The 11,765-nt window shown below is 38.0% G+C and overlaps 1 protein-coding gene across 1 annotated transcript; it reads right to left on the bottom strand.

Annotated features, from left to right (window-relative positions):
- Positions 1–7,855: 7,855 nt before the first annotated feature.
- On the bottom strand, positions 7,856–8,760 carry LOC111915877 (non-specific lipid transfer protein GPI-anchored 5). The gene is made up of 2 exons (XM_023911505.3): positions 8,337–8,760; positions 7,856–8,219 (listed from the first exon to the last, which is right to left on the bottom strand). The coding sequence occupies exons 1-2, from the start codon at positions 8,665–8,667 to the stop codon at positions 8,032–8,034; spliced, it is 519 nt and encodes a 172-aa protein (XP_023767273.1). The 5' UTR covers positions 8,668–8,760; the 3' UTR covers positions 7,856–8,031.
- Between the last annotated feature and the right edge of the window lie 3,005 nt (positions 8,761–11,765).

Genomic DNA, 11,765 nt, shown 5'->3' with positions numbered 1-11,765 from the left:
ATCAAATGGAACTTAGTCATTCAATCTCTATAAACTAGTATAACATAAAAGACCTTTAGTGGTTAATTCTATAACTCCTTAGTTTTTACATCAGAGTTATACATAAGTAATATCCGATTGACAGTGAAATGTGTGACTTCCGCCTTACTTCCTGTTCCTTGTTTGGTTGTGGGCTTAGGGCAGATACACCCATTTGACTGTCCATTTGATATTAGGTTATATATAATTAGTATAAACTAAGTAATTCCAGAGGGAAACTATTGAGGTTATCTGTTAATCACCTCATGAAATATAGGATTTTCTGGAGGAACTAGTGAACTTATCCAAAGAAATTAGGGTATACTTAACAGAACTAAAATACTTATGAACTCACCGGCTTAAATGCTGATCTACTCTTTCCAAATAACTTGTATTCTCAGGAATCCAGTAGATAGGTACACTCCCGAAGCTCTTGAGAAGACTACCTAGTACCGTACCGTGACTCTTGTCTTCTACTATGCCTGCTTTGGTGTTTGAATATGTAATGTTTAAACACTTATGTAAAACTTATACTTATTAATGAAATGGTTGTTTGTACTTGTATTACTATATTGCATGTGTTGTGATACTTACATGAAGTCCTCCGCGCCCGAACGTTTCCGCCGTTCTGGTTTGGGGGTGTGACACATAAACATAAAACCGTAAGCATAAAGCTTAGTGAGTTCCCCAAAATACCACATACCATACATACATATCAACTCGAATTTGTAACGAGACTATTTCACCCTCGGGTCTATATCACCCCCGAGTTTATGTCAACACAATCAGTGCTTTTCAACCGAACGGATCTATTTCACCCCTAGGTCAATTTCACCACACATATGAATATTATACAGTCATATCAGCAAGAGTCACAAAGACAAAAAGCACATACATGCATATCAACAAGTCTCACAAAGGCCACTATAGTCCTATAAGCATAATTCAGTGGGTCGGCATTGGTGCCTTTGACCCACGAGTTGAAGAGACTCACATTAATCGGTCAATGAAGAGATCTCACACACGAGCTGCTAGTGTTGAAGTCTCTCCCATTAAACATATCCAAAAACCAAAACCTAATTAGCAATTAAGTTAATTCTCCAACTTAGCAAGTCCAAATACAAAGATAAATTCTCATTCGGGTAAAAGATCATTTTTCCCTTCCAAGTCCTCAACCCCTCACAGTTGACCAAAAGTTAAATTGGTTAAAAAGTCAATGGTCAACCTTTCATTGACTTACGCACTGCGTGCATCATAATCTACGTGGGGCGTAAAGTCTTATTCCAAAAAAGGGCCAAAAGCGAGCTACATTGGGCGTAGCTCAGATTACCCCCCGCGTATAGAGCTGTTAAGCCAATTTCACTTCATGCTCTTAATCCGTAAAGACAAGCCATCAAATGCTCAGATATGGTCCCAATAAACGTCTAAAATCATAAATTTGATGACTTTATTCCTTTGCATGTCTACATGGAGCTCAAAGTCAAACCTAGCTTTGTAACCTCTTCTAAAGTCCAAAATTTGTTGCATGGATGAAAGGTAGCAAACAAGATCCCATTTTTATGCCTTAACGACCTTAGAAACAATAGAAACTAGCAACCCTAATGTTTAGAGTAACTCTTACTTACAAGACTGAAAATTATGGGACATAATATCATGCAAATCAAGAATCTAATGAGATCTAACTCATGGATTAGCAAGATTCAAGCTTTATACCTTCTGGAGTTGAGAAATGCAATATAGGTTCTAGAGTCACAAGCTTGGGCTTCAACAATCAACAAGCATGGACTTCTCCTTCTTAAAAATACACCAAAAACACATAAAAGGCTCAAGATTTGCTCTAATTAAGGGATTAGGGTTTCGTTCTAGATGCTCAAGAGGGTGGAGGTTGGTGATAAGAAGAGCCTCAAGGAGATTAATGTCCTTAAATAGGGTGCAAGACTCAAAAATTAAGGTTTGCAGTTGGGGCGGTTATGCCCTGCATAACCTGGCTTATGCCCCGTGCAGGGCAATAAACCCCCCATGTCCAATTAATGAGTTACGACCTGGGTAACTAGCTAATTACGCCCCATGTAGAGCCACAATTCTCAAAAATAAAATAATCTTAAAAACTGAAGAAATGTACCTGAAAATCGGGTGTTACAACTATCCCTTACTTGAGTTAGACTTCTTCCTCGAATATTGCTGCTGTAAATAACTCGGGATATTGCTGTCTCATCTTGTCCTCATGTTCCCATGTCCACTTGGAACCCTTTCGGTGCTGTCATTGCACCTTCACAAGCTCCACTATCTTGTTGGACAAGGTCTTGGTCTTCCTATCAAGAATCACCACTGGATCTCCATATAGTTCATGCACTCGTCTACCTGAATATTATCCAACAGTATCACTACAAAATCATCAGCCAAACACTTTCGCAACTGACTACCACTTCGGTACTCCCTATGTATCACTGTCCAACCTCGCCGCCATCAAATCGAGGTCCAAAACTTCCTCCCATAAAGCATCTCAAAAAGAGGACGGTCGTGATAACTGTTGTTGTATGAGAACTTAGTTAACGGAAGATACGTATCCCAACTCCCACCAATATCTAGCACACATGATCGAAGCATATCCTCCAACGTTTGAATAGTCCTCTTGCTCTGACCGTCAGTATGTGGGTGGAAAGTCGTGTTGAAGTGCAGTCGAGTACCTAACTCCTCGTGGAATTTCTTCAAGAATATGGAAGTGAATCGAACATCCTTATCTGAAACCACCGATATAGGAATTCCATGATGTACCACAACCTCTCGTATATAAACATCTGCTAATTTTCTCTGCAGAGATGCTCTCCTTAATCGAGATAAAATTCACACTCTTAGTCAATCGATCCACGATGAGCCAAATCAAATTCATCCCTCTCGCTGCCCGCGGTAACTTCGTGATGAAGTCCATCGTGATCGCTTTCCATTTCCAAACATGATTACCCAATGACTCCATTTTTTGTGAGGCTGCTGATGTTTGGCCGATACTTTCCTGCAAGTCAAGCACCTCTCAACATACCATGCCACGTCCTACTTCATGAAGGGCCATCAATGATCATGTCTGAGGTCTCTATACATCTTTGTCGCACCTGGATAAATAAAAAACTTAGACTTGTGTTCCTCATCCATCAATATCTGTCGTGCACTGCACCAATATGGAACCCAAACCCTCCGATGCAATGTCAAAAATCCCTACTATTGTAATAAAAAAAGGACACCTGACCCACGATGCGGTCACTCTGTGGAGCTCCTCTTTCATAGCCTCATCCTGAGCCTCAAGAATCTGCTCCAACAGTAGGGTAACCACAGTGATCCTCAAATATAAATCCTGAATAGGTGCACTAGTCACCTTGTGACTCAGAGTATCGGCCACCACATTAGCCTTCCTGGGTGGTATAAAATTTCGCAATCATAGTCCTTCACTACATCAAGCCACCTACGCTGCCTCATATTCATATTTGGCTGTTCCATCAAGTACCTCAAGCTCTTGTGATCCGTATAAATGGTGCAACAGACTCCGTAGAGGTAATGTCGCCGAATCTTGAGAGCGAAAACAATAGCTCCTAGCTCTTGATCATGCGTTGGATAATTCGCCTCATGAGGTTTCAGCTGCCTCGACGCATAAGTGATCACATGACCCCGTTGGATAAGAACTACACCTAATCCCATGATAGAAGCATCACAATAAATCACGAAGTCGTCAACACCCTCAGGAAGACTCAGAATCAGAGCCTTACACAATCTTTGCCTCAAAGTCTCAAATGTGGCATGTTGCTCAAGCCCCCAACGAAACTATTTTCTTCGTCAACCTGGTCAACGGAACTGCAATCCTGGAGAAATTCTTAATAAACCTTCGGTAATACCCTACTAGGCCAAGGAAACTCTGAATCTCGGATGGAAACCTCAGAACCTCCTACTGCATCACGGCCTCGATCTTGGTCGGGTCGACCAATATACCTTTCTGATTGACGAGGTTCCCCAAGAACTGCACCTCACACAACCAAAACTTATATTTAGAGAACTTGGCATAAACCCTCTCCTTCCTCAAAGTCTCCAGAACCTCTCACAAGTGATCCTCATAATGCTCCTTAGTCTTAGAGTAGACCAAAATATCATCAATGAAGACGATCACCGACCGATCCAGAATCAGCCTACAAACCCTGTTCATGAGGTCCACGAATGCTGTCGGTGCATTTGTGAGCCCAAAAGGCATCACCGCAAACTCGAAATGACCATAACGAGTTCTAATAGTTGTCTTCCTAACATCCTCATCCCGAACACTCATTTGATGGTAACATGAATTCAAATCGATCTTGGAAAACCAAGATGCACCCTTTAGCTAGTCAAACAAGTCATCAATCAACGGAAGTTGATAATGGTTCTTCACCATTTACTTGTTCATCTCCCGATAGTCGATATACATCCTATGAGAGCCATTCTTCTTCTTCACAAACAGAATTAGTGCTCCTCAGGAAGAACTACTCATCCTGATAAATCCCTTGTCTAACAACTCTTGTAGCTGTGTATAGAATTCTGCATCTCCGGTGGTGCTAATCGATAGGGTGCCTTGGCTATTGGAGCCACACCTAGTACCAAATCAATTCGAAACTCAACTTGCCTCACCAGAGACAATCCAGACAGATCATTAGGAAATACATTGGGATACTCCCGGACAACTGGCACATCATTAAACGTCTTTTTTCCCTCTTTTATAGTATCTAACACATAGGCCACGAAGCCAGAACAACCCTGCTGAAGATAACTCCTAGATCTTGTAGCTGAATAAAGAGTTGGTCCATGTTGAGCGCCCTCTCCATGAATAATTAATAATCCCCCACTTGCGGTTCGAACCTGTACCAATTGATGCTTGTAATCAACCATCGAACCATTAGGGCTTAACCAATCCATCCCTACGATGATTTTTCTCTCTCGCAAAGGAATATGAACCATATCGATCAAATACCTTTCTTGAAATAGCTCAAGAATACAACCTTGATGAACCGTTGATACTCACACCGGATGATCATCGACGATTTCCACCTCTAACGGATAATCCAGCTCCCTAGGACCGTCACCAAACCTCTTGTTGAGAGCAAGAGAGAACAAACGATTGAGTGGCGCCCGAATCGAAATGAACCATGGTTGAAACACCGTTCACCAAGAACGTCCCTAAACAATCATATACATATTAAGCATAAACAACAAAACAATTAATGAGATAAGAAGGAGATACATATTGGTAACCACATATGGTGCTGCACGATCCTCCTCGGCCGTCAACTGGAAAGCTCGACTCCTCACAACTGGTGCCTCCGCTTGGCCCTGACAGCCATCGGTAATAGTCAATGTCACTGGAGTGAGTGTTGTAACTGCTCCTGCTGTTAAAATCAGACTCGAACTTCTCATGGCCCCTCTGACTGCAATGGAAGAAAATCAGACTCGAAACCTAGGTGGTGGCGGTGCAATCCCTACTGAAGTGACCAGTCTTTCTGTGCTTGTATCAACCCAAACAAGCCACCCTACAAACCCCATCGTGCATCTTGCCACACTTGCCGCATCGGCCTCGACCCCGTTATCCCCTTGATCGATGATCAAAAGTCTTGGGTCTCTTCGCAGGACCCCAAATGTTGCACATGCTTTGTCTTCCTCTTCCTGAGGTGCTCCAAATCAATCTCCTATTCTCGGGCTCTGGCGATATTAGTGAGAGCATTCGTAAACTTTTGGTACCATTTTCTGGAGGCTTGATGAAGACCATAGATGGATTTGTGCAATTTACATAACCAAGTTTCGTTTTTCTCACAAAATCCTTGAGGAACTTTCATGTATAGAACTGAGAATGTAAAGGATAGGTTAGATTACTTATATGTCATTTACAATGATGAATTTGCTTCCCTTGGTGAAGATTCTGACCAAGAGCTGAAAAAGGAGTTATTTTTAAAGAATTAAGGAAATAAAGAAGGTGTTATGAGAGTGAAATTCACAAGACTAGATTTTATATTGGGGAAAAGTACAAGACCAAAAAGCAATAAAGGAGAAAGTGGAGTTACATGCAGTAGAAACCAGGAGGAACTTGTTTATAAAAAAATGATAAAACAGATTTATGGGCAATGTATAAGGGATTTGTGGGGGTTGGTGGGGCAGGTGGCCCAAGCAATGGAAAAAAGGCAAAGTTTTTGACTACCCAAAATGTCCTTGGTTTCTGCATGCTTCAAGGTTAAAACATCAACAAAATTGGTTCATAAAGACATACAAACCGACACATACCTGCTTACATTCTTGAAAGATTAAATCTTGCAGTTCCACTTTCATCTTTAATGTAACAATGGATAAAATTAAGGCAAAGCCAATGGTACCCCCACATGCAATTCAATAACAGTTACAGAGAAAGTATAACATATTAACTTCAATTCACAATGTACTTAAAGTTAAAGAATCTACAACGAGGTGCTTTAGATGATAGTTAATTTGAAGGAACAATTTTGCATGGAATTAAGTTTTAATTTTGACTGACCATGCAAATGAAAAAAAAATTAGAATCACAAGGCACTTTTTGGATACCATATGGACACAATTTTTCAATTTTTTCTTATATTATTATTATTATTATTATTATTATTATTATTATTATTATTATTATTAAAGTTCTAAGAAAAGTAACATTAAATATGGAGCATATTTGTCTCTTTTGGTCCCTTTAGTCGCATTCCCTTAGGTCCCTATGTTTTTCTTTATTTGGCAGTTAATCAATTTGTTTCTAATTCTTTGCTGCATTAGTCCAATAGGCATCATTTACTTCGGTTGCACCCAATATCATATGTGCACGTCGTTTCGGAAACAACATCGAATCCTTCTGGCCCCCACGTAGCAAGGGTAACCTTTCTAGTTATTATTATTATATAATCTTTACGGTTTGTATCTTATGAACATTGTTCAGTATCTCTTGTTTTATTCGTATTTTATGTTAGAAAAAAGGTTAACGAATATCATGTATAACTTGGATATTTGAAGGATTGTGTTTCAAAAATATTTTCCAAAATCTATAATTTTTTGTTCACAAGAATTTACCTGAGTGTGCACTCTGCACCTCTAAGCTCGTATTAAATTGCATATTTAATGAAAAATACGATTATAATATAAAAAATATATATTTATACATAACATTACTATTTAAATGAAAAAACTTGTATTTATTCAAAAAATATGGTTTTTAAATATAATAAAATGTATTTATATGATTTTAAATGTAATTTTGATTGGAAAATGGTCAACGTGATTGAAAAAAATATATCGATTTAGGTTGTGTTTGGTGTGCCACAGCTAGCTGATAAGCTAACTTATTTTTCGAGTTTTTTTATGTTGTCGTGTTTGGTAAGCCAAAAAGTAGCTGATAAGCTAGCTTTTTGAAAAGCTACTTAGACTAGTTTTTTAGGAGCCTTTTTAAAATTTTCCAAATACACCCCTTAATTAATTATAGAAACACATATTCTTACATGTCCTTTTATGTAATTTTATATATTTCAGCTAGCTTTTCAGCTAATTTTATCAAACGTTATTTTTTATCAGCTAGCTTTTCAGCTATCAGCTAGTTTTTTATTTAACAGCTAACTTTTCAGTCATCAGCTAGCTTTTCAGCTAATCCGCCAAACATAGCCTTAGAGGCCAAAAGCAACTACACCGAAAGCTTAAACAACAAAACAAAAGAGGCCAAAAGCTTTCAATTGTTCTTGCAATTTATTCGATTCACAGCACAAACAAAGACTTGTCAATGCATAGAGAAAACCAATAAGTGTATTACGAAATGGTAAAAATTCATGGAGACTGATTTAAATTCAATATCAGGAAAATCATATTAATTTATCCGAAGCAATACAAAGTCTGCCATAAAAAAATTTCGTACATACAATATCCCTGGAAAAGCTCACAATATAGCTAATAAAAAAGATGTAAGAATCAAAGGAAAATAAGTATACATTATAATATATAGTAGTTAATAACTTAGAACACCATAGCATATGCGGCAAAAAGTAGTGTAAATACAATAGGAATGGTTGCGAATTTAGTTGAAGATGCATCTGATGAACCATTATCTGTTGATGGCACATTGTTCGTTTCACTGCCTTTATCCGAAGGTGTGGTTCCCGAAGAAGGTGTGGTTTCTGAAGGGGAATTGCCTGGAGAAGCAGCTGTCAAATTTCAAAACATAACTCACACCCATTAGTAAAAAAAAAAAACGTATTTGTATCAAAATCAAATAATATCAATTCTATATAATAAAGTATTCATTTGTTTATTTTGGTTACCATTGCATCGACTGGTTGGTGGTGTCTGGACATTGCATGCACTGGGTAATGCAAGAGCCTGAGTTTGGTTGATGCTAAGACCCAAAGATGAGCCACCACCATTAAGGACTTGACACAGGCACTCTGGCTGTGACTGGACTACACTCGCGAGTTGGCTGCAACATCCTGATGATGGGGTTGATGTGTTGCCAGAAATGTAGTTGAGGCATGGGGACAAGCTAATTAGCACACTTGTGCACCCTGATGATTGAGCTGTTGCACCACCATATAGAGCCACCATTGTGATTGCTAGAATCATTGTGATCGATGCTATCTTTTGATGATGCGCCATTTGGGTTTTTCTGGGCTTTTTGTGTAGTTTCTTGAATGTGATTTGGGTGGAATAAAAAGACAGGAGGTTGAAGTTATGGGTTGGTAGAGTATGGAGATTTTATGCATTAATATATAGGGGAAATTGGCATGGATGAGTCTACTCAAGGTGGTGTTTGTATAGGTGACCTACTTCTCCTACTTTGTAAAATCAACAACCATGATATGTTGTGGTATTTTTTTTTTTTTTTTTTTTTTACCCTCAATTATAAGGCTCGTTGCGGGGGCAGAAACGTAAATACGGGGAATTTTGGCAGGTGGATGAGGTTTAACTAATTATGTTAAGAAGATTTTAGAAGAATGAACATTATTGGTATATATATTTTATAAAGATCTTTAAAATAGTAAAAAGATATAAGTGATACACTTCGTGTCATTTTTTAAAATTAATGGTTGTGAAGTTAAAAGTTATTACTAGCATTTTTCGTTTAAATTATTAACCATATATGAAAGAGATTTAACGTTTGTTATACAATTATCCGGCCGGACCAAATGAGGTTTGATTAGTTATTTAGGTGAGCTATTTAAAGAATGCAACTGGTTTCTGGTAAAGTAATAACAACCAAACCCTATAAACAAATACCTTTTTTGATTGTTTGATAGCTTAGGTTATACACGCAAAGAGGGAAAAAAGATAATACTTAAGGAAAGTATTGATGTTTGTAAAAACATTTTTTTAAATGTGTTAAGTGTTATTCAATTAAAAGATTATATTGAAGTAGGCGCTCAATCGTTAATTGGGCGTTATTTCTAAAAATTTAACGAAAATGACCTCAAATTTGTTTTATATATCTATTTAATGACTGTATGATTAAACATAATAGAATACTAAATAATAGAATATTAAAGAAGTTTAAATTGGGGAAAAAGGGACACCGACGGCTGAAGCTAGTCGGCAGCCGGCATGTGTTGTGTTATCATGTTATGGACGGAATAGGGCCTTTTATGAGTTTCATGGTAGATATTTTAAAAATACGGATCCGTAAAAATGATTTCTTTTGTATGTATTTTTTCAAGAAAAAATATACAAATTATTATTTTTTTTAATTGGTGGCCATTTTAAGTAAATTTGATTGTAGTTTGGTCTCTTAAAAAACTGAAAATACTAGTGTTGTAAAAATTTCATGTAAAAATTTCAAATAGGTCCTGATTAATTTCTGATTAGTCCCTAGACATTACCCGACCGGCTAAAAGACGTTTAGCGATTAATCTTTGCCTACATAATAAGCGAAGCAATATCTATTAAGAAATAAGAGACCATCCCTATCTTCCATATATTTAAGGATATTTAAAGTGTAAATATTGAGTGAAATACAATTGTATTCTTCCTCTATTGTTTCCTGGTCTATTGCATATGGTTGTAACTCTATTGTGGCTATATAAAGTCACACACATGTACATGTTCATTCATTCAGCATATGAAAAGTACTTTGTTCTTAAATGGTGTAACACCCATAAAAATGACAAGAAATATAAACTTTTTAAAACCAACCCAAATTCACAAATTGTTTACAAACATAATTTTTAAAACATTTTCGACATCAGAGTCCACCAAAATCATAAGTCAAACATGAGGATGTGTATGGTCATGCATTTGCCTTCCCACGATCATCTGTACTACCTAAAACATAATCCAAAATTATAAGTCAACGCTTAGTGAGATCCCCTAAAGTACCAACACACAAACAAATAACATATGCAATAACAACATGTCGAGTCCAATCAACCATCGGGTTGGAATACCGCAGACCCATCAACCATCGGGTTGGAATATCAATATACTATGGGTCTCGTCAACCATCGAGTTGGAATACCTTAGGTCCATCAACCATTGGGTTGGAATGCCAATATACAATGGGTACTGTCATCCTCAGGATGACATATCTTTAGGCTCACTTAACCATCGGGTTGGAATGCCGCCGGTCTGTTAGCTCATGCACAAAGAAGTAATGTAACACCCCAAGTTTAGAAGCAAGAGTTCAGGGGTGTAAAGTTTTATTAGAAGGATGGACTCGGCGAGTTGGTGCTATGACTCGTTGAGTCGGAGCGTGTGAAGAGCACGTGATAAGTGGTCTGACTCGCCATGTCGGCGGCTGGACTCGACGAGTCAGTGCTGGAAGAGGAAAACCCTAATCTTAGGGTTTGCACCCTATTTAAAGGACTTAATGTCCTCCCCTCAGCCACCTTACTTCCCTTTGAGATCCAGAAACCCTAAAATCATGAGTGAGAGTCCTTGGAAGCAATTTGGAGCTTAGATTAGTGATTTTGTGAAGATATCTTGAAGATCAAGGAGATTTGTGGAGATTCGGCTTATTCTTCAGTGGGAGGTCGTTTTGGAGGTAATGAATCGTTATCCTTGGCTTTCCCCTTTATAGATCCATCTTTCATGGAGTTTTAGGGTTTATTTGCAGATAATATGATGAGATCTTGGTGCATGAGTTAGATCTAGAGCTAAAACACCATATCTGAGTTCTATTTGGATCAAATTGTAACACCGTAAAAATTAAAACAATTTTTAATTTTCAAAACACATTTATTATCAAAATCTCATTGTATCATATCTTTGTTTCACAAAAACATTCCCCAAGATCGAAATACATAAAATCCCATGTGTGTGTACGAATCATGACGGCGCCTTCCCGCGATCATCACTAGTACCTGAAACACATAACACATAACACTGTAAGCATAAAGCTTAGTGAGTTCCCCAAAATACCACATATAACACATGTTAGCCACTCGAGGATATAACTCTGTGGGCCCACTGGCCCTAACTCTGTGGACCCTCTGGTCCTAACTCTGTGGACCTTCCGGTCCTAGCTCTGTAAACTCTGGAATACACACAGCATAAATCACATAGAAATAATACAGTGCAACACATCACATACATATCATACAAGATACTCTGTCACATAACCCTACTTACCACTAAAGGTAAAGTATAGTGAGTAGACTCACCTCAGATGTCTCGGTAAGTCTCTGACTCTGTAGCAATACGGTCTAGCCTCCACTTAATCACATAAAGTGAAATACACTCATAAATATAACTCTAGAGACTAG

The sequence above is a fragment of the Lactuca sativa genome, chromosome 1, assembly GCF_002870075.4.
Source record: "Lactuca sativa cultivar Salinas chromosome 1, Lsat_Salinas_v11, whole genome shotgun sequence".
Taxonomy (NCBI): Eukaryota; Viridiplantae; Streptophyta; class Magnoliopsida; order Asterales; family Asteraceae; genus Lactuca; species Lactuca sativa.
This window is presented reverse-complemented; position numbering and strand designations above follow the sequence as displayed.

Excerpts from the sequence above, each read along its gene's own strand:
- LOC111915877 (XM_023911505.3), bottom strand. The coding sequence starts at position 8,667 with ATGGCGCATCATCAAAAGATAGCATCGATCACAATGATTCTAGCAATC. Across the intron at positions 8,220-8,336 it reads ACCAACCAGTCGATGCAATG|CTGCTTCTCCAGGCAATTCC; the intron begins GTAACCAAAATA and ends GAAATTTGACAG.